Here is a 23445-nt window from a genome sequence, read left to right as displayed (position 1 = left end):
TACTTATAAATAATAGTTCCTACCAAGTTAACCGCCAGCTAACATTTAACATTTCTTTACAATTTAACCTAAAATTTCACTGTTAATTTAAAAAACAAAAAGCCGCATACTGAAAATACTTTGATAACATGGAAGTAAACCAATTCCAACAAAATTTCCTCCTAAAGAATCTTTAATGTACGTCCACATTATAAATTTGAAGGGAAAGTTGTATAATTTTATGACAGAATACAAGGAAGAAGAATGGTTTTACATCTAAACCACTAATAGTTTTAAAAAAAATCTTTTTTTTACGTCACTTTCACTGATTTGGTTTTTGGTTTCAATATATTTTTTAATTTGTTTATATCAACTCGCACTATTATTTTAAATAAATTGTTTACTAACACGGGTTAGATTAATTCTTAAAAATTAAATGAAGAACATTGTAAATTTTAACATCAGTAATCTTCAAACAGCATTGCAACAAATAAATTCCAAATTTTATTTAATGCGCAATGTAGAAAGGATACTTCGGAAGTGAGATTGAAGTATCCAATAATCAATGTTGGAATGCAATTGAATGAACCTGCAAGTTCACTCCAACAAGGTCAGCAGTATGAATAACATTTAGAAGATATGTGAAAATTGACTGAATAGCATAACCTCAAGCAGTTCATTGCAAAATTATACTTGAGAACAAGATAATGAATCAGTATTAATAAAATCGTCAGAATCTCTCATCCAATAAATTCAATAGTTACTAAAGGATGTAATCCTAATTCCTACCCAATGGACATACAATGCTGGACTACACAATTTCATTTTTCCATTCTAACCGGATTCGGACGTACATCCATTTTCGAAAATTGAATTTAGTAAATTGAAACAAATATCTTGTTTTTTTCTAAATACCTTGATGTACCAGATAGACAAAGAAGAGGACCTTGAGACTATTTAGTACTTTCTGAGACTCTTACGAAATAAACTAAAAGTAAGCATATTCTTGACACATACAATATAATTCACTTTGAAGCCTTTAAATAACCTCTTTCATAGTTGAGTAGAATCTTCAAAGCGAAAACAGTACACAATTGTTGAAATTTTTTTTATGATTGAAAATGAGTCTATTAATAATAGACAGCGGTAACATCCACCGATGTAGTCACCAATGATTTCAGGCCAATAATGAAGCCACAAAATTGTGTAATCTCCACAAAGATCTCTCATGTAGGTAACATCAGTAACATGTCAGTCACTGATGTGGAAATACGTCCGCATAGATAGTACACCTAGTTTCCAAGGCGAACACCAATAATATCAAGTACAAAACAATGACTCGCTTTACTTTTCAGATTGATAATCAGCAAACTTTGTTTTAAGAGATGCGATACTAACAATCTGCACTTGCATGTTCTGCAAGCGAAATGTCTGTGTGTGGTCGGCGAGCGGTGACCCCTACAGGTTGAAGGTAATGTAACCTACTTTCAACGACCTTCTCCTAGCCCACAGTTAAGCTGAGACTTATTATTTATTATATGCGATTCGGATTTTCACTTTAATTTTTTTACATTTGCAAGAAGAAATATGCTAGGCTTTTGCCACTTATAAATGCGTTTCACGAATAGCACAGTAATTAAAGATTCAACATCACCTCGGAATAAGGCTGCATGTTTAAATTATAAAGCGTAATTAGATCTCACCACGGCGCTAGCTATAGAATGCCAATGTAGAGGTGCGATTATAATATTATGAGAATAAAACTCAGTTCAATCAGCAGTAATAGAAAATATACAAGATCTACGATGAAATAGCCGCTATAGACTTTGGTTCATCGACCGTTTTAGACGCCGGCAATCTTTAGAATATCTCTTAATACAAACAATATCCCAGACATGTAGTCAGTCCCGTTGTAATAAAAATACTTATTTCCTCGATATTTGAAGTTATTATAAGCCATTTTTAATGTTTGGCGTCACATTTATTTGCTCTGAAATTTTATTCATTTAAAAACGAATTCTTCCCTCGTTATTGTTAGAAACAAGATCAAGGTTAAAGTTGAGTAAAACAACTTTTGAAACACTTTTATAAAAAAATAAAATGAGTAAAAACTTTTTAACAAAATAAAATACTTATAGCATAATTTTTCCCTCGATACTTTCACTTTTAGATACGCCATTTCCAATGTGTACGCTTTCACCATTATTATCATTACTATTCTGACCACTGCGCAGTAAAGGTTTCCTTTATATTTAAATAGTTTTTTTCGTTCAGCTAAACATAATGACCATAGATTGTCATCAAGTTTCTTTAGGTACTTTAGAGCCAAGCAATGAAATAAACTACCAGATTAATTAGAAATGCTGTGTTTGCCATCTGTCTAAATTTGTAGACTAATGCTAATTACCCAAAACACCATTCAAAATTTGCAAATTTCTTTAAGAACCATCCATGGCTTTCAAGTTCTAATTGACGATTTGAAGCAAGTGATACTAGTAGTACCATGTACTAAAATGATATCTTACAGAAAATCTACTTCATTACCTGGCTGTGATACCCCTCATCAATTAATAGTTATTTAATGTAAACTTAGTTAAGATATTTCCAAAATTTAATCATTTCTGCAATCGTTTCATTAATTTAGAAGATAAACTCTAAACTTAGGCGAAAAGGCTACTTGCTAACGGTTGGACTAGTTTACAGAATTTAGAATATTCTAATCACTTGAGCTTTAGAAGCATAAAAATTAAAAACCACATTAAGATAATTTTTCTTTCAATTACAAATTATTCATTTATATTGTACTTACAACTATTGTTTCCATAACTGTAAGTGGTAGATTATCTTATGATTAACTTGTTAATACTATTATATTAGTAAGTTATCTAAAAGTCTTCTACAATTTATTAACTTTTAGGAGTTGTTTTTTCAGAAAATTATACATCAATATCACGAGATTTTGGTTACTGTTTCAAGATGATAGGCCAGCACTTAAGGTTTCTCTTAGGTTATAGACAGGCAACCTAAAAAGTCTTATATTTAAAAGGTATTGCCAACTTAAAATTGCATTTGTGTATGTATTAATAAAGAGTTTAATAATTTATTAGATTTGTTATATTTAATTATTTTGTTTGTATCTTGATTAACAAAACTTTTAATTTTAGAAAGCATTCAAATGCATGAACATCTAATAATTGTTTCTTAAATTTTAAAGCGTTTTGTTTACAATAAAGGTTATACAAAGTGGAGAGGTCATATTTATTGTTTCATTATTGTTTATGTGAGTTGGATTCACACGTAGCATTTACGAATCGTCATTTAATTGAAGAATTTGATTACGAGAAAATTAAGCAGCTAAAAATCGAACTTTTTCTTTCTTTGATATAAATCTTAATCGTAAGTTTTTTCAAACTTTGAATTACTTATTAGTGTTCAGTTGGATTCAAAATTTCCCGTTTACCTAAGCTTTCAATAGGAAGGTTCTCCCTGGTACTCCAATATTTCCAGCATGAACCACCGTCATCTAAAACAGCTCAATCTAAAATTAGGAAGATTCCATGGAAGAGCAAAAAAGATGATGAACCAACTGCGCGAGTCTGTTCAATTGCACGTTGCCCAGGATTTCGCAGTACCTAGGACACTTTCTTCAATCCTTCCAATTTAAATACTCCCAATAATTTCTTGGTTAGCGTAAGAAAGCACTTGCATCCACGATATTAGAGGCTATCGCGAGTCAAGGACGTCTCCGAAAATCTTCTTATCTTGGATCCAATTAAATTTTCATAACAATCTTCTAATTAAGGCCTTTCCTTTTCACCATTTTTTAAAGGTTGATTTAACGGACTTGACATTTCTCTAAAAGATATTTTGCACTAAGTACTTGTTTGCTTAAACTGTAAATACATAAAATAATTATTTCATGCTGAAAATGAAACGCGCCTCGGAATAACGAAAAATGCAAAATTATTTTCGTAGCCATTCCTTAAATCAACTTTTTTTTATTAAATTAGTTAGGCTTCGTGACGACATGGTACAATAAATCTTGCGGCACCAGTAATAAAAATTAGTCGCATGCTCTCCTTTTTTTAGTTTTATAATTACCGTATTCAGCTTAAGAAATTAGAAATTTCTGTACTATGACTCTGATTGAATTCTAGAGGGTTTTAACCAAACACGATTTGCTGAATAAGGCTCTCAAACACCGACAGTTTTTAGGAATGAAGTGACTCCTTCAAAGGAATTTGTTTGATAACAGATAAACAATGCAACGACCAAGTGGAAAAACCTTAAAATGTATGATGATTTAAGTATAAATTTATTTAATTTTATTTAGGGAATAATGTTAATATTTTCTTTGCTTGCTCTGAATAGTTCATAGAAAATAAAGAAAACAAGAAGAGATAAGGCCAAGGGCTTGGTCTCGCCATGTTGGTTACACGAGCACACCTTGCCTAGTAACAATGGTGAGAATTTTTACTTAAACCTGCAGTACTTAACAGACAAAGGAAATTACTAATTAAAGAACACGTATTCCCACTGAATATACAGAGTAGAAATTCAAACAATAAATTTTACTGTTTCAAAATAAAGAAATGTACGGTTCAATTAGTACATTTTTTTGAAAATTAAAATGTAATGAATTTTCAATCTCATTTGCAACAATCTAATTGTTATCGGAAATATCTATACCAAAATATTACACGTAATCAATTTACTTACTTTATTAAAATTAAGAAATATATTTCTATAATATATAGAAAAATAACAATGAGAACCCTATGGTCACTTAGAAAGTATCGAGAGAATGTAATTAGTTACACAATTAATATTTTTTCCAGAAGATTTTGACACTCAAGGAAGCTTAAAATGTCAGCACTTAGGGATTAATTAGTGGGCGAAGTTTAAAGGGAGCTTCTCGCAATTTAGCTTCAGATTATTTGTTCAATCATTTACTACGTACAGGAATAGCTCCTCTCAGCTTTATTCAGCCAATTTACTCAAGCGAAAATGATGCAGAACACTTATTTAATCCATAATGCTAGACATAAGCATCCACCATAGCATCTTGTTTTCTTTCATTCTGACCTTCTTCAGATTTTCATATATGTTAGGAGATTTGGCCATCAGGTTTGTGAACAGAAATTTTACTACCACCTAACAAACCACCAAATTATCTAATGGAAATTATGAACTTGAATGCAGAGCATACCGTTTTGTGTGGACCCACCCTAAGGATAGCAAAATTCTGGATTTGCAACCAAGACTACTTCCGGCGTATGTGTTCCAGACTACTACGTGATACAATAGTAACCTGCTCAATAAAGGCTTTAATATTCTAGTCCATTGAAATTTTGCAATAAAGTCACTCTAAAATATAAATATTTTTCCTTACGTCAAGAACTAAAATTGCTTAAGTGAATGAAAATATAGAAATCATCCACAGAATTCTCATTGATCAAGTCATACATGGGTCTAGGCAACAGAGCTGAGTTAGTAACGCATATTTAAGTCGAAATGTTACCTAATAATTTAAAGTTTTTTCAAAATAATTTTGTCCTTATAATAGACATAAAAGCTTATCGTATTCTTTGTAACTAACTTGGATGCTGGATGATGATCGAGCCATAAGAGGTTTATATAGAGAAAGAATGCCTTTAACCCGAAAAATTTTGTTGTGGTTCCCTTTCAAATCAGTATTTAGGATGTATTCGACCGTAAAGGATACAATATATAATGAAGGAGTGGGTGAATATGTGGATGAGATAATGTATTCTATAGGGATTGCGAAATCCAATAGTTAAACCTGTTTTCAAGTTCAGTAAACCTTCACAAGCTCTATGCATACTGTATGAATGTTAAAGAATGTGTAGAAGTCCCCAAAAACAAGCGGCTGTTCAATATCCTCCAACAGAAGATTTATGAGCCCAATAAAAAAAAGAAAACCAAAACTATTACAAATACAGTATCTATTAAGATTTCTCAAAAGTGGAAAAGCTTTTCTCGTTTTTTAAAAAAAGGAACAAGATACTGTAAAAATGAAAGAATTATATAAACAGCATTACCTGCACAACCCTGACCCAATATGAGAATGAGTCAGCGCAAGGACGAGCATTTTGCTCATTAATTGTTAGTTATTATAACCCTTATTTTTAACTAAATTTCATTTTACAAATAATATTTTGTACTTATTTTGTTAACGTGGATTCAATCAGTTCATAAGAATTTTATGAACCTATTAGTTTATATTTAGTTTGAAATCGTTTCAACTATTCAAATGTTAACCTTAACCATTACATAAGGTCAAACTGTAACTTTAGCATTAAAGCTAAGTTATTCTTATTCTATAAAAACTAACGAAAACCGACTTTTGAAAATGTTCAACGAATTATTTGATGATACAAGAATGAGTGTTAACTTCTAATTTCCAGAAGCAGTAAATCACAAAAAAACGTGAAGAAATTTATTCATCGAATATCAGCATAATTGTTAGAAATTAAAATGATGTACGTAAAAATTACTTTATAACCTTAAAATTTCTAAAAATGAATTACATGGTTAAAATTACACGAAAATTGATATTTTTCTAACCCACTAAGGTATGGTACCTTAAAATTCATGCTGAAGACAAAATGAGAAAAAAAAACAAATGTACTTACTGCAATGAAAGTGTAAAAGACGAAAGCTGTTTACGACTTGATAGAACAAAATTAACTACAGCTCCTCGAACTACAACACGCTGGACAATACTGTCAGACTAACTTAATCGTAGTTAAAGCAAAGTAACCTCACCAAACAACCGGCTGTATTCCCCCACCAACAAATAAACGCAGTAGTAGCGGCATCTATAGATGTCCGTCTGAATGAAGGGTACATAGCCCTCTCCTGACTTTATTACTCACTCGTCAACAGGAAAAGGAAGAACCGTGTGAGAGTGTGGTGTGTGTGCAGATGGTAAAGAATAATGCATGGAGACGGAAATGTCAAAACAACAATACAATACAAAAAAAATTACCAACCCCCTTGTTGCATGCAAGGCATTCACCCCTTGGGGCTCACCCTTCCATTAGAACAAAATTCAACAAATTGTTTTGTTTTTTTTGCTTTAGAAAGTGTGGAAAAATATACTCAACTAGCTTCCATTTTTCTCGTATACTGGTATTTTTCAAAGTACATTCGTCTTTTCAAGATATTATTTTTAAACTACCTGACCGAGTAAATAGCCATGTCTCAGGATGTGCTTTGTCAAAGAACTATGAGGGGGATGGATCTGTTGTATTTCTAAATTTGTCACTTCCTTTTTCTTCAATTGGTCACAAAATTGCTTACGTTTCCCTTTATTGTAAGGAAAATTTTTTATTTTAATTATACGTCTAATATTTCAGGAAATTATGGATTTTGAATAGCGCGTTATTTTTTCCGGTGCAATTAGAAAACCAAATCGAATGACATCTCTGTATTGTATGTTTCTATGATAGGGTGAAACAATCGCACATTGTCTTAATGTAATTATCACAAATTTTCTTAAAATTAAGACTAGTTCCTATGCCACCCTCTGTAGTAGATAACCGGTTAAACGACTTTCACAAGGGAAAAATTTACGGAGACCTGGGTTCGAGTCCAGCTTACAACCATAAGATTTTATCTTACTTGGATTAAAGGATCCTATACGCTGCTCCGGATTGTCTGATGATGATGGTGATGATGTATGGCAGCGAGAGAACTTTGTCCGTAGCCTGCCAATGACTAAGGCCTAGAACTGTATTGCATGAAACTATTGAAAACATGGTGGATCCGCCACTCAATTCAAGCCTGAACTTATTTGCTTTTTTACCCTGTACCAAGTACTGGTTTTTTCCCTCTTCAGAGATTACGTCAAGTTAATTAATAAGGTGCTAAATTCAAACTCGCAAAGGAAAAAGGAATATCATTTCTCTAGAAATACAATTTCATTGTATTATTTATTATCTCGCAAAGTTTAACAAGTTTAACATTAGGATTTAGATAATGTATTTATTTCATTTAATACTACTGCTAATTTCTATTGTATTTGGAAGTTACATTTTTTATTGAAAAGATGTATAATTCAATTAAATAAACCATATAAACGATAATATAATTTTTTTAATGTCTGGTCCCAAATAAATTTTTAAATTAACAAGGAAACAAATAACTGATGTACATTACAGAAACTGTTCTGGGTGAAGAAAAAAAAAAGAAATCAAAAATATGAGTTAACTTGGTAGAAATTGGCTAACATTTTTCAATATATACATATTTTTAACAAACATTTCTGAGCAAAATTCGTAAATGAAACACAATATGCTGCCGCAGTGAAGAAAAAACTTACGTCCAAATTTTATCTATGGCATGAGATCAAAAATAATTTCAAGCAATATAAGGTATTTCAGTCTAATTGTATACTTTAATCAAATTTTTCAACAAAAAAATAAAAAAGGAAAATTAAAAATAAACGACGGTGAACAATGTTACCGGATTTGTAAGGCAATGTAATAAAGGAAGGAAAAGACAATTTAAAAATGCACTAATTCTTCTAAATGACACTAAAAGAAAAACAGGAAAATTAACTTCTTAACTTACAAATTGAGGGTATTAAGGATGGTCCTGATGGGCCACAGTTTCGTAATCTAGGAACTTCTCGAAGAAACTCTTTACAGGGAATACAACATATATGGCACAAAAAAAGGCGTGAAGGAAGAAAAACAGTAAATTTATGTTTTTTCTGGAATAATTTATTATGAAGGAGAAAAATGGTAAGTAACTAATTTTGGAAATATGAGTAAGTGAAACATGAAACGAAGTTCCGTGGGAAGTTCTTCTGAGACCTCTTTGAAAATAATAAATCGTTTAGGTTACTATAAACTTTGCTTTAGGCCCACTCATTTCATTTACTCTAAACAACTTTATCACTGTTAAGAGACACCAGAAAGTAATCACCATAAAGATAAAAAAGAAACCATATCGGGTAGAGTTTTATTTCTAACTACGATCATTGATCAAATAAGAGCAAGGAAAATTCCAGCTAACCAACCGCCTAACCTGCCATGATTTCACTTCCAAATCATTGATGTTATCTAAGCATCAATAAGTACCAAGTCAATTCATATATAAATAAAACTATTCCATTTTTATGGATTCTGTAATATGGTATAAATAGGTGGCATAATGTGTACTTATAAACATTGTCACAGTTGGGGGAAGTACTGTTTACTAAAGAATTTAAAATTTCCTGATTTTTCTAGGATTTAAGAGAAGGGACCTACCTATAAATTATTAGTTAAATATGAAGATGGGTCCATTGTGAAGGGCAAGATCAGATATGTCTATTTTTGCTTTGTCCGGTTTTGGAATTTAGTTTGGCAGTATAGAAAAACGGGCTCACGCTTTTACACCATATTACAGAATCCATATAAAAAAAGAATACTGTTAGTCTTACTTAAAAATATGGTGTAAATTAATTTATTATTGAAAAAATTACTCGGAATTCAATAGGCTTCGAAAACTGAAAGATATAAATAAGAACTTCTATCATAAGTAACTTCTATTAGTCATATAATAATAAAACATAACAGTATTCGTCAACTAAATATCACAACCTACCATGTTAGCCATTTCATCTAGTAGAAACATAACACCACAATCTTAAAAATGCAAATGTTTTGGAATTATGTTATTTCTGTACACAAAAAAAAGTAGTTATTTTACAATAATACATTTAGACCTCGACTTATGAACGAACGTTACAAAAGAACCTAGTTCGAATGTGCAATATTAACAGTATCAATGGTTTTACAATGGAATATGATCATTTCAAGCAACTACTACAGGTGTTTTCGCGACGAGCCACTGATGCTGAACCTGGTTTAGATTTCTATTTATTCGAAGTTAATGCAAATAAATCGTCTACCGGATGCAATACATTTTAAATAAACGGTCATTAAGTCGAGGATTAAGTGAAACTATAAGTGCATAGATTTCTTTCTTATGCCCGGTTTACTCGTATATTACTAGACCGCTGGTACTAATTGCTGTAATTGACTGGGCGTGTCTTAAAAGTATTAAGTACAAATAACGAAAAAAAAAGCACGTAAAATCCCCTAGAAGTAAAACCGAATAATTGATAACAATAAAAAAAAAGAAATATTGGCTGCAAGTGACGTTCAAACCAGAAATTGTCCTATTCAAGGTTGTGTTGTTCAAATTTTGTCAAATTTGTTCCAAAAGATAATGAAATTGGTTCTTCTGTAGTGTGACACGTAAAAAAAAAAACCTTTGAATTACCAGTTTCAAATCTTTCTAAAATTCTATCAAGCTTTGACACAGAAGCGAAAGAATTCATGTTTCTAACACCGATAAGCGAGTGAATTGAGGGGCATGTTTTTAACCACATAAAAGCCAAGAGAAATAGGCTAGCTTGGAGTGTCGTATAGTAGGACAATGCAATATCAGAGCTTGTCTAAGCTGGTTTTGATTTTTGGAAGACGAGAACCGAATTAAAGTATCAACTGTTTCTCACTGTAAAAACCATAATACAATTTTAGGTTGATGCACAAAAACAAAATGGGATGACATTGCAATAAAAATTCTAAATTAGAATGCAAATTTACATCATTTTAAGAATTGAATTAAAACAAATAAAGCATGCTGAACATCTCAACAAAATATTTACGAACTATGTTCATGATGTTCCTTGAAAACTACAATTTATTTTTAGCTAGAAGAAAGCGAGGTATACAAAAGGTTGTACCAGGTGTGTGCTATTCTACTTCTTTTCCACTAATGAACACTATCAACCACCATTAAGCATCAGAAATATTAAAAATTGCCTTTCTAACTCAGCCTTAATTCCCTTATCAACTTCAATGTACAATGTAATCCGGGTTTCGGTAATCTACAGTGTTATATTCATTTAAATATTAATTATAAATTTTGTTTTAATATTTTTGATACAATTTTTAATGGACGAATATAAATATACACATGTTCTGAATATAAAATATATTCAAATAAGAAACGAAACATTCAAAAATTCGAACATAAGTATGCACTCTCAAAGCGAAAACATACATACAATCACACATATTTTTTTGTTTAAACATATAATATACAGAATATATTTACAATCTACACATTTAATCAGTTTGATGCAAGCATCACACAATCACAACATCCGCACATAATCGCATGCACTAAGGTTTTTCGATATTAATGATATATTTTTAAATAATAATTATAACTTAAAGGAACTGTACAATATTTATTTTAAAAAAGAAAAAATAATAATGAAATTAGCGTTTTTTCCTTATTTTTTGCCTGTCATGGAATGTATAAAAATAAAATTTGAAAATAATGCAAGTAAAATTTTTTGTGCCTTTACAACCGTGGAGCACCAATAAGAAATTCGAAAAATAAAAAGTGAGGATGAAGTAAGATTTATGTTCAATATGATCATAACAAAAACAAAAAAAAAAACAAAAGTAAATAAATTCAAAAGCTTAAATATTCTAGACTAGTAAGAAATAAATTATAGAAATTAGTGTTCGAAATCTTGTGCTACATTTGAAATAAATTAGCAATGTCATTATCGTTTATATTATGATTATCTAGGGATTTTGTTTTTTTTGATAATTCAATTCTAGGTAGATCCCTTATGGCCACTTTCTTGCGAAACAGTTGTCCCATGTTTCTTCCAATTAACTATAAAAACAAAATAAAATAAAAACCAGTAATCATATATATTACTATTTTTAAAATTAAATCGGTACTGAGTACAAATTTTCACAAAGCTTCGATAAATACTTCACAAATTTTGTTTTATTAAAACAATAAATTAAAAATCTGAAATTGTTTTTTTAACTTTTCATTTATCTTCTTTGAACCTAATTTGACAAATATCTCCGACTGCTAGTACATTTCATTCATAAAATAGTTAGCGAGTGCTGAAAGAAAGAACTGATATATCCAGTATTCTTTTTTGGAGTGGCCATCAAAGTGGCATACTCTTCATTGGCACTCAAAATTTGAAGGTCATTTTAGGTCTTAGTATGTGACTTTTAAAGAATATTTTGTTATTCCACAATTTTCTTGAAAATATTACGGTTTTCAGTAAGGTCTGAATTGATTTCCCACTTATAATTTCATCATTATTCGATTTCATTACCTAGTACTTTGAGTTTCCTCCCTTTATTTCGTATTTTTAACAAAAGACAACAATCTGGCGATTAGTTTTTAAGTCGGCATTCTTGGGTAATCAGTAGTAAGGTCCTTAACGGATGGCAAGTTTAAATAGAAATACTCATATGTAATAGATCAAAAAATGTTTAATTATTAAAGTTATACTAACCGGAGTAGTCACTTTTTTGAACATTTCTTTTCTGGCTTTATCAACTTTTGTTCCTTTTTGAGCTTCCTTTAACATTCTTTCGTCCAGTTTTTGTAAATCTGCCACATTAACATCAGGGATCTGATTCATTACCTGTGATAGTCAAATCAGAATAATGTAATAATTTTGTAGAAACTTAATTTTTAGGAATAACTGTTGGATTAATACAATCATTTCCAAACCTGTACAATATTTGGAGCAATGGGTCTCAATATTCCATAAAGCATAGTGCCAAGTACTAAAAGAGACCCTTGATTTGCATCGTGTTGCCCATGTTGTTGCAGTCCTAACAACACAGATGTGAGCGCATGCGCGGCCAGTTCACTGTCCACTCTGTTAGCTTGGACTAAATAGGATATCACACCTCCAAGAAGACCAGTGCACTTGAGGCTGGCAGTACTATCCGCCCAATATAGTGCTCTGGAAATTTAATAATCACCTTCAAGTACAGATGTACAAAGGTTACCTTTTGTTAAGTAATAAATAAATTTACTTTACCTCAACAAACATAGAGTAACTGGTTGGCAGGTTGCATCACAACTCAATACCTTAGTGCCTAATTCAGAAATTACATCAGTTTGCATTAATGTTGGTTTGCTGATTTCGCTTTGTTCTTCAGAATCCATTACTACAGAAGTTTCCATCATCCCACCACTACCAAATAACATTACTTTTAACACGTCTAAATATTCACGAGTTAACGTTCGATTCAACATATCTTCAAGCATCTCCTGCAAAGCAAACATACATTCAGTCATTTAAAGAAGAAGCATAGATTTTATCAAAATACTTATTCTCAATTTATATAGCATTTATTAATTTAAAAAAAAGTTCCTCGTCATTACGTGGCCTTCTGAAACCATGATGTCATGAAAACCCGTTCATCCCATCTCCACATATACCATAAGAGAAGAAGAATTTATTACTAAGAAAGATGAAGGAATAGAAATGCAATTAGGACCAGCTTAGGTGTAAGAATGGCCGCGCATTTATGGACTCTTTACATAAAGTTATACAAAAGGACCAGACACATGCCCAGAATTTTGTGGAAACAAGAGTTGATGGAATTATTCCAAGGGCGAATATTGGAGTGGAATACTGCAGGAGAGCTAAAGAAGGATAAAAAAAATTCGAAGCCTACATATACAGGCTACCACATGATACAACTTAGCCAGTAGAAACGTTCAATGATTATGTACTCTTTTTTTTAACATTTAGATTAAATGTTAATATTATGTTTCGGATTTCTATTTATATATATGTGTATTTTTGTAGAATCAATTAACGTTTATTTCCATACATTCACTAACTGATTTACTGAAATGTTTTGAAAGTAGAAATCAACAGTGTAGAAGTTAAATTGACGGTGGAAAAAATTGGGATAAATATCCAAGACGGATATTGTTTTTAAATTTTAATGTATTAATTCTCTGGCATCCTTATTGTAATGATATGTTTTGAATTTTGTTTTTAAAAAGACATAAAAGAAAATGGTACCTGGGTATCAGTGTTCTCCTCGTCCAGACTTCCATTTTCATTAATTTCTGAAAGATGATGCCATCTTTCACTCAAACGTCTAAACACTAAAAAATGAAAAAGTCACTGGAGAAGCAAATAAAGTAAAGAAAAATAAATAAATAAAAAAATATATACGTACAATTAAAAACTAGTAAAAATTTGAATACATTATAAGACTACTCTAACAATTCTTTTCTGCATAAAAATCGTAGAAGTATTTGTATTTAAAGTAGGATTTTGCCTCTTTACTTCTAGGCAATTGTCTTTCGCTAATATGCTGCAATATTTCATCAAGAACAGAATTTCTTTTTGTAAATTTACCTGGTCTGTTCATGTTCCATTATTTGCTTAATCGTTTATTAAATCAGAGTATTTACACGAAGGTCTATCGTCTGTTTGTTCTACTCATGTATACTACCCACTTTTTCTCATATTACGGAAACGCTTACAAAAAAAAAAAAAAATAGAACTCCCCGTTTTCTATTCTTAACTTTTAAATTAAATATTCTCTAGAAAAAAGCTCTAGCGCAAAAGCTTCAAATCTACAGATGGTAGTTAACGGGATACTTATAATAAATATATAAAAACAAAAATACTTACAATACGGAGTGAAATGAGCTAAAACTGGTAGAAGTACGGTTTCATAACAGCTTGGTAGACAGCTAGTAACGAATGATTTCAAAAACACTCTTACCAATGTTCTTAAACGATAATCAGGAACAAACTGAAAATTAAAAAGTCAATGAAAAACAATGCATCATTCTACAATTCTCACTATAAAAAAACCTTCATTAAGATATTACTTCTAAATTGGAGAAAATAGTTGTAATAATTGATGGTGCTAAATTTGGAACGTGATAAATGTCGTGCGATAGTGAATGGAATGCATGGGCGAGTGCATGAGCTGCATCTTCATGAACACTTGATAAAAAATTTTGCATTCTTTGAAGAGGTGTTGTAGCCGTTTTAGTTTCTGATCCCATATTGTCAGACTGGCTTGTTCCACTACCTACACCTAGAAGATTCTGGCGCTCGACTTCAACCATCATATACGCTCCTTTGTAACCCTAAAATAATAATATCAAAAAGTCAAACAAATTATAATGGAAAAAATCACTTTGGCTGTGTAATTTTAAACATTTTGTTTACCTCAGACAGCAAGGCTATAGCCGGTGGAGCGTTAAGACCATTAAGAACTTGACAGAGCGCCAATAAGCCAGGTAACAAAGGTAGAACATGTGGTGTAGCAGGATTTCTGTATATGGGATTGCCTGCGCTAGTTGTACATACTAAGAAGCCACCTCGCGCTGCCAGCTCAGGATCCGACGGCCACATACATCGTTTCACAACCGCCAAAATTACATCCAGACACCACATAATCTACAAAATAATAATTTTCACCAAAGAATTATGACTAGATCTTATTCAACTGTTCAATTGACCACAACCCACGATTTTACCTAGACTAATCGCAAAAGTTTTTATTCAAATAATTTTGAGTTCATTCTTCAATAAAAAGTCGCAAACTATACATACAAATAGAAAGGAAAACATATTTTCACCGAAATTAGTGTTAAATGCAAATTTTCTACAAACTTCGCTCGGCGCAGAATAAGCGAAGTAAAATGCAATAAATTTGATGAAGAAAGGCCACGGACAGAGATGGCTAGAAGCATCTGCTAAAGCAGGCCAAAGCCCTATTAAGATGTAGAACCAAAGGAAGCAGAAGAATTTTTACTTTCAGTCGCTGGAAACACAACGTACAATCATATTGTTGTTGTAAATTACTCACTACATTCTAATGTAACTATTTTGAAAAATCTAATGGCATACTCATAAGAATTGATTTTACCGCTATATATGTTGTTAGGTTTCCTTGAGAGGAGTTGATATTAAATAGTAGTTGATTCATGTACATTAGGCACATAAATGGAACTAATTTCGGAAAAAGTGTAAGTGCACATTAACAGGACTTTTTCATAGTAGGTATGTATTCAGGTTTTCTAATATTTTTATCAATAAATAGTTGATTCTTATTAATAACACTCCAATGGAACTATTTTTGAAAAAAAAAATCTAATTCAACAAGATAACAACACTTTCTCTTGCTATTAAGAAAAAAAAAATCATAGTGAATTCTTTTAAAATACCTGAGATCTATTTTGCCCATTAGTATCATCAGAACTAGGTTCTACGGGAGGCTTGTCTAACCCAACATAAGACATGAAAGCAGGTGTAGAAATGAAAGCAGTAGAAGTTATTGCCATCCAAGGTTGGGACACTGGACTGATCACTTCACCAACAAAACGGCACTCGCGTTCATAATCACATAAATGATTGCTAATCAATAATAATGCTTCCTGTAAATGAATAATTTATGAGCACTGTAATTGTGAATTACAGAAACATATTAATTTTATATACATTTACAAACCTGAAGACAAAGAGCTTCCATCGTTGAAAGTGTGTCTGGTTTACTTTGTAAATTCAATACTATATTGTGGATTCTAGAAAATACAGGTAAAAGCAATAACGGATACTTCTGAGCTATTTTCACCATTAAAGATGCAGCATGTCTTCTTAAATTTTTCACACCACGAGATCTTTGATTTTTTGATTCACCAGGCAATGTAAATACTAAAGTTGCAAAAATCTTATCCAATACTCGTGGCAAATAAACCTTTAACAAAAAGACAAATGATGAAGTACAGTGCAATAAAATAAATATCTGCATGTAACAAGAAAACAATTCTGATTCCAAATTTATATATTTATTTGCGTAATTTTTGCACCCTATTTATTTGTGTGAGATACTTTAAACAGTAAAAATCATTAATAAAAAAATACTTGCAGGGAAAGAAATTACAGACAACTCTTGGACACTCAATTTAACATGTTGCAGGACTCTTAAAGGGAGTTAACATACAGGATAAAGCATCCCATTCCTAATAGGCAAGCGATGTTAGTGTACATGGTTCGGTACTGGTTTGTGAACCATACAATCGGTTATTTTTTTAAAGGTTAAAACCTTTAATTTTACAAGATTTAAAACTTCTAATAAGAAGTAGTCTTACGGGCTCATTCATGAAATTAAAAATTCATAATTTATTTTTGTAAATCTCAAAGAAAAAAAAACACATTTTAAATCCTCTAAAAGCAAGAAAATACAAAACATTCATAAACTCTTTATAAAAGAATCAAGTGTTCTTTGAAAAATCCTTTACGAAATATACAAACTTCTCTAAAAAAAAAATTGTGTTTTAGAAGCTAAAATTTTATTTTACCCGGAGACTTTCCGTGATAAATTTTGATTTTGAAATTAAAAAAAAAACAGGTATAACCCCTAATAAATAAACATAACGTTGTCTAAATTTAATAAATCCGAGATTAAGAAAGCTTTAATAATAAAAATCTAAGAAATAAATGAATTCCCGGATCAAATTACGAACAAATAAAAGCTAAAAATAGTTTTGGAAATTACTCACGGCTGTGGTTTCTGGAGGGGCCATGCTTAAAAATACAAATAATGCTGAAATGCATGATAACATAGCAGACATAATTAGAGGATCAGATGGTTCAAGAGCTAAACATAAATCCAACAGTCGAAGGCCACTAGTCACATCAGGGCGATCTTTCACCATCACTAACTTGCTAAGAACTGCATCCAGAGCCTTCAAAAATGAAAGTAATTTTTTAAAAAAATAATAAAAGTGGTGCATAACTTATTTAAACTGTTATTAAAAAGATACTTGGTATTTACCAAAGATAAAGCATCCCATTCCAAATAGGCAAGCGATGTTAGTGTACATGGTTCGGTACTGGTTTGTGAAACTGTTTTCTGAATTTGTAATTCTAGCCATCTTTCAACGTACGTATATGCAACTATCGGTGCTACTAATGTAGCCTGAAAAATGAATTCCTTATAATTATACAATAATAATGACATATGAGATTTATCAGTTATCTAATGATCATCTCAGAGAACGGCTCCGTGGAAAGGATCAGCTTCGAAAGTACACATATTATACTAAACTGAAAGCTGTACTTCTAGGGTGTAGCGTTCTAGAGAATGTTAAGTTTTCTCATTCCAGAGCCTGGCACTTACCATTTCTCTTTCAAAGAGCCTCTTACAGCTCTGAAAGTCTAAATTGTCTTTAATAAGAAAACATTATCTTGAGGTTGCATAAAGGCTCCAGGCTCAAATCAGATTTGCTACTGATGGGTCTTAAGTTGAATAATAATAATTTAAATTTATATTTTGTTCATTAATAAAATTCGAACTACATTTTCCAAGAAGTAATCGAATCCAACGAAAGATTCAAAGCAAGAATGGAAATGAAAGCATTTGAAGTTACTGCCAACAAGGCAGAGACTCTACACTGATCACTTTGCCTACAGCGGCACATTCATTTATTCATAGTTGCAATACGATTATGATTAGTAAAATTGGTACCAGAAACATTAATAAGGTATACGTACATTCCACATTGCAAATTAATAAAAGAAATATATAAGTTCTATAATAAAAGTAAAGTAATGTCTATTTTTTCAGGCATGTTTTACGCCTAACAAATTAGGTGTTATGGACGGAGGCGCCTAGCAAACATACTTTACTATTAAATTTTCATAAAATCCCTAGTCTGGGATCGAACCCTGTACCATAATACTTCTTAGCTTTGTGGGTTCGCTTCTAACCGCTCGGCAATCGTGGCGCCTAATAAATTCTGTAATGAGGAGATTCCTTAACTACAATCAGATCTCTCTACCTACCGCTCTAATTTTAGTACATCCATACATGACAACATTTCTTAAGATAAAATTTCGAAATAATGTTAGCGCGAACATTTATTTAAATCTATTAAAACCTTCTTCTTTTTTATTTATAATCTTACTTGATTTTAAGCAGTTTACATAAAATGGAATTGGACCTTACATTGATATAAATAACTTTCAACTTCTACTTTAGATAGTATCAAATTGTTTTACTTTTATCACATATCATTAGGATGATTTCACATAAAATTTGCTTAAAGACTGGCCACTTAAGTTTTAGATGTTAAAAAAAAACACTTCCACAATTATGTCCACCAGGTTCAATTCTTTCAACCTGACCACCCAAAAAAATTAATAAATAAAACTGAATTAAAAAAAAAAAATCACCTGCTTAAAAGTATCCAAAAGTTCTACTCGGTATCTGTGAAAAAAACCATTAAACTCATCTTCTGCATCGTAATCCATAACAGCATATGCTTCAGGTGTATTAGGAGCTACACTAGATTTCGATGATGGAAATGGTACCTAAAAAAGGTTACAACATATTTCAAAAAATAATAATCACAAGTAAGATGCCTAAGAACGTTATACACTACCTTAATGATTTTTGGACCGGCTGCATCTACCCATTTTGGCACAAAACTAAGGAAGACATCATCTTTGGATATTTGATCATGTTTCATCAATGACAACCAAAGAGAATTTGCGTAATATACAAGTGATAATGATGGGTGTCTCGTGAATGTAACAATAGCTTCCAAATACATTTCAAAATTTGGCGGTCTTGCTTGACTTTCTTTACTCCACAAAGAACACAGCTGACTACCTAAACCAGTCAATACCTGAAATTGAAATGATTACTTTAAATTTCGCTGAAAAGTAGTTACTCTAGGTAAAATTAAATTAGATCAAAATGATATGCGGTTAGAGGTGTGAACCAATAAGTTATCATATATTGCGGTGCTATTTTTGATTCTCAAACATTTGATGAGTTAATCCAAAGAATATTACCACTTCTGTTCAAAACGCCGGATAGCAGAATCTATTTTAATTTATTATTTACACTTACATAATAACAATGTAAACATAAATTGTAGGCAGCAGAGGCTTACCCTAGTCAATTTTTTGAGAAACTGATAATTTTTTGTAACAGAAGTATCAGCAGATTGAAAAATACATCTCATTGCATCTTCGCTGAACAGGACAAGCAATGGTCGTCTTTCATCTAATTTACCTTTTCTAGAAACGATCTGTAAGGCAATTAAATTAAAAATTAACCTCCTATTTTTTGTAACTACTACCTTCAATGCAATTTAAGTTTTGTGAAGTCTGAAAGAGATTGACGGGATAGCATCAGGAAGTATTGTGGATTACAGAATAGAAATACTTATTAGAGACCAAAAAGAGATTAAGCATTTATAAATTTCAATTACCTGCAGCAGGCATTCAGCCGCACCATCTTGAAAGTGCTCGTTATTCAACAGTAAGCAAAGTATTTGCAAAAGTCTACCATCTTCAGCCATTATGTTTGTCATACTAACCCATTCAACAAATCCACTTAAAGTTAAGAGTACCACCTGAGTCAAAATTATGTTATTTTACAAAGTAATAAAAAGTTTATTGATCGTTAACTGTAAGGTGACATAAATTTACCTGTACTACTCGGGCATGCGGATTAGCTTGTACTAAATTCCCTAAAGTACTATTTGCTTGATATTGTTCATAGTGCTTAACTATTAGACCACGAAAAAATGTGAATAAATCAGCCATATTTAAAGTAAGTGCCTGATATATATCCTTTCTTCTTTGATTTGATTCCAATGTCTAAACATTAAATGTTTAGAATTACAAAAATGTCTGTAATAGCTTCAAAGGAATAAATTCATTTAGCAGAAAATTATCTTTTTAGAAAACGTTCCCACCTGTAAAACGGCAACATCTTCCACAAGTCGAAGAAGCACTAATAAGACCAATTCAGTCTGTATACAACCACGTGAACTACACTCATTAAGTTCACTTAAAAGAGTACCCCATTGTTGGGGCCACTCACGTTTTATCATTTCAACTACTACCCTTGATAATGCATCTCGCATATGTGCTTTTTCTTCTAACAGAGCATCCATGCCTCCCTCAACTAATTTCATTGCATTTTCCTAAAATTATAAAAAAGAAAGGAAAAATATTATAAATTCTGGTTTATGTATTCATAGCAAAATCATACATTTGATAAAAATAAGTGGCTTAAGTCACTATACAGGATCCATATTCTTGTGGCCTCTAGAAAGGCCAATCACATGATAAGCTCTTAGGAGATACAAAAGAGAGAGACCGAGAAAAAATAGCTCACAAAAATACAAGAGGTAATGGAAGGCGAGGTCTTTGTAAAATTGACCATCAAAATTGAGAATCTGCGAAAAAAATCCTACTTAGTCTTGACTTTGATAGAAGGTAGGTATAACATAAAATGCAACTTTTTAATACAAATGCAAATCTATTCTTAAAATAAAAACAAAAGTTCAAACAAAGATTGCATGCAAGCTGTGTAATAAAGCACAATCAAAAAAGGCAATTCTAAAATAGATGGTATTAGTTGTACAATACATAAATTACAAAATTATTTACCTTAATAAATATCTTCTCAGCATGTGTTAGATTATACCATCGATACTTGATGCAGTGTTCCATTAACTGAAGCCCAAAGTGTCTCACAAAATGAGAATATTCCGGTCGTTGAGCAAGATGTAAGCCACATTGGGCACATAGTGGGCTTTTCTCTTTGAAGAGTTCACAGGCATTATATGCTTCAAGTCTTTCCGAGTGTGTAGCATTGGGATTCATAGTCAATTCAACGGCAACAGCAAGCTGTCCCGCTATTACGCTAACTTCCACATCCATTTTTCCCCTGTATTAAAACAAGAGAAAATATTAAACAAGTTTAGTTCTAGTTTTGATTAGCATTTCTTTTTTTTAACAGCTAAAGTTATTCTCAACATCTCTTACTTTGTTCGTTTAAAAATAAAATTTAGTACGAGCGCATGGTACTGTTATCAATGGGAACGGGAGTAGTTAAATCTAAAAATAAATATTGTTAAATCGTTTTCAAAAATTAAAACTATTCATTGATTAATTAAAAAACATCTCAAAGGTTCAGATAGGTAAATCAATTCATAAAAATATCATGATTTTCATTCCTAAGGCACGTTTCAATAAATAAGGAAGACAATAATAATAATAATACTAAAAAACACTTAATTTACTGGTTTAATAATGAAAAAAAAAAAAAACTGTATCGTACTTCATATTTAACATAAGCATTTCTATTAAACAACCAAGAAGCATTAAATTAATGGTTAACTGGCCACATGGTTCTCAAGTTAACAATATGGGACATAAAATATGTTGAAATTCAAATAATGGATTCGGTAAATATCTTTAATATATACACCGTATTCTTATTTGATAAGAAATCAATCAAAATAATGTTTAATAATAATTTATAGCTTGCCGGTGATTCTGACAATGACAAGTTACATAAGTGAATTTAAATTAAATTCATTCAAAAATGTGATTAATTACCAATTATGGAAATGCTTGAGCACCTGTACGCACGACTATATATACTCTTCATTTACAACAAAACATAAAAATGTTAAAAAGAGAAATACTATTTCACGCCATGTTTCAATAGTTCGACATCCTAATCCTAACCTTGCTTGTTTACTACCAAAGCACTGGTTATGGGGGGATACGAAGGTCCATAGGCTGAGTGAACTTGCGAAAGTAAGATATATTAATATTAAGAATTGTATTAGATATGAGAGTGTTTTTAATTATTTTAATGATGAAATAAATTTATTTATTCCTTGCTGTTAAAAAAAAAGTATAATTATTGCTTATAGACCTATATCTAAATTTAGGTCCCCCTCCCAAATATATTTTTTTTCTAACTAAGAACGGTGACTTTTGACTCAATTTATTCCTAATCGAAAACAAGGCGTAAGACTAAGTTGGGCATTTTTTCAGAATTTGGATATCTTTGGAAATGCAACTTTTCGAGTGTACAAAACTGTTTCATACGGTGGTCATAAATGTAGATTTCAATAAGGATAAAAATAATTAAAAAAATGACAAAACTTATCACATGTACACGTTATGGATACCTACGTTCTTTGAACAAACCTTGTAGAACCCCTATGAAATCTGCTTAGTGATCCAACACGAGCTTGAGGAAAATTGGAAGTATACATTTTTCTTCCATTCTGACAATTTTCTTCTAGTTTGGAATAATTACTGAAAAACATTTTATAAGATGCATTATTTCAGGAACTGCTGATGGAAGCTTGAGGTTAAGACTTACTAAGTCTGAGCTTGTATTTCGTCAAGAACCCTCTAATCGCTGATTCTTGCATTAAAAAAATCACAATTTATGGTCTTTAATTTGGCGATTCCTCCTACGACATGAACAGTAGTATTATAGAAATTAGACTTCCAAAAGTTGTTTTGAAGAGTTTTCTAATTAATTGAAAATGAGTAAAAATAATTGAAAAGGCAATCTGATTTTTGAAATCAAAAGATCTTACCGAATACATAATTATTGAAAAAAAGGATGAACCGGGCTACGAGATATTTCGGGAAATAGATTAATATGCAATAATTAAAATGAAATGAGAAAGGATAAAAAAGGAATATTCTTTTATTTATATCAACCAGAAAACGTTTAGTGTCATTGGTGTTTCCGTTTATAGCTATTTTCAGTTTCGCAACCCAATTAAAGC

General features: G+C 31.3%; 2 protein-coding genes and 2 long non-coding RNA genes across 7 annotated transcripts in view; 2 read left to right on the top strand and 2 right to left on the bottom strand.

Moving 5' to 3' along the window:
• edl (ETS-domain lacking) overlaps nucleotides 1-6795 on the bottom strand; it is a 30711-nt gene extending 23916 nt beyond the window's left edge. Inside the window, exon 1 of the mRNA XM_074142192.1 lies at nucleotides 6636-6795. The gene's annotated coding sequence lies outside the window, so the exon portion shown is untranslated. The remainder of the gene's footprint in view (nucleotides 1-6635) is intronic.
• LOC141461284 (uncharacterized) lies at nucleotides 3206-6642 on the top strand. 3 transcript variants are annotated; one of them, XR_012462721.1, is made up of 5 exons: nucleotides 3206-3375; nucleotides 4137-4272; nucleotides 4351-4442; nucleotides 4818-5106; nucleotides 5182-6642. It is a non-coding gene; the product is annotated as an uncharacterized lncRNA (long non-coding RNA). The 3 variants fall into 3 exon arrangements; XR_012462720.1 differs by having other exon boundaries at nucleotides 5091-6642; XR_012462719.1 differs by having other exon boundaries at nucleotides 4818-6642.
• Nucleotides 6796-7918: 1123 nt separating the features above from the next.
• On the bottom strand, nucleotides 7919-22399 carry Ranbp21 (exportin-5-like protein Ranbp21). 2 transcript variants are annotated; one of them, XM_074142141.1, is made up of 20 exons: nucleotides 22247-22399; nucleotides 21293-21572; nucleotides 20593-20823; nucleotides 20324-20494; nucleotides 20104-20247; nucleotides 19783-19920; nucleotides 19267-19512; nucleotides 19058-19195; nucleotides 17658-17801; nucleotides 17383-17568; nucleotides 16332-16577; nucleotides 16048-16257; nucleotides 15047-15277; nucleotides 14701-14964; nucleotides 14498-14621; nucleotides 13877-13962; nucleotides 12878-13110; nucleotides 12562-12799; nucleotides 12341-12472; nucleotides 7919-11694 (listed from the first exon to the last, which is right to left on the bottom strand). In XM_074142141.1, the coding sequence occupies exons 2-20, from the start codon at nucleotides 21563-21565 to the stop codon at nucleotides 11551-11553; spliced, it is 3579 nt and encodes a 1192-aa protein (XP_073998242.1). In that variant the 5' UTR covers nucleotides 21566-21572; nucleotides 22247-22399; the 3' UTR covers nucleotides 7919-11550. The 2 variants fall into 2 exon arrangements, with proteins under 2 accessions (XP_073998242.1, XP_073998243.1); XM_074142142.1 differs by lacking the exon at nucleotides 22247-22399 and adding an exon at nucleotides 21671-21835.
• On the top strand, nucleotides 22313-23358 carry LOC141461285 (uncharacterized). Its single transcript, XR_012462722.1, has 3 exons — nucleotides 22313-22450; nucleotides 22694-22909; nucleotides 22994-23358. It is a non-coding gene; the product is annotated as an uncharacterized lncRNA (long non-coding RNA).
• Nucleotides 23359-23445: the final 87 nt, after the last annotated feature.

This window comes from Rhodnius prolixus, unplaced genomic scaffold, assembly GCF_049639745.1.
Source record: "Rhodnius prolixus isolate KJV_2025 unplaced genomic scaffold, Rpr scaffold_6, whole genome shotgun sequence".
Lineage (NCBI taxonomy): Eukaryota > Metazoa > Arthropoda > Insecta > Hemiptera > Reduviidae > Rhodnius > Rhodnius prolixus.
This window is presented reverse-complemented; position numbering and strand designations above follow the sequence as displayed.

Excerpts from the sequence above, each read along its gene's own strand:
- Ranbp21 (XM_074142141.1), bottom strand. The coding sequence starts at position 21,565 with ATGGATGTGGAAGTTAGCGTAATAGCGGGACAGCTTGCTGTTGCCGTT. Across the intron at positions 16,578-17,382 it reads CCCCTCCAGAAACCACAGCC|GTTTATTTGCCACGAGTATT; the intron begins GTGAGTAATTTC and ends TTTTTGTTAAAG. Across the intron at positions 16,258-16,331 it reads TGGAAGCTCTTTGTCTTCAG|GAAGCATTATTATTGATTAG; the intron begins GTTTGTAAATGT and ends ATTCATTTACAG.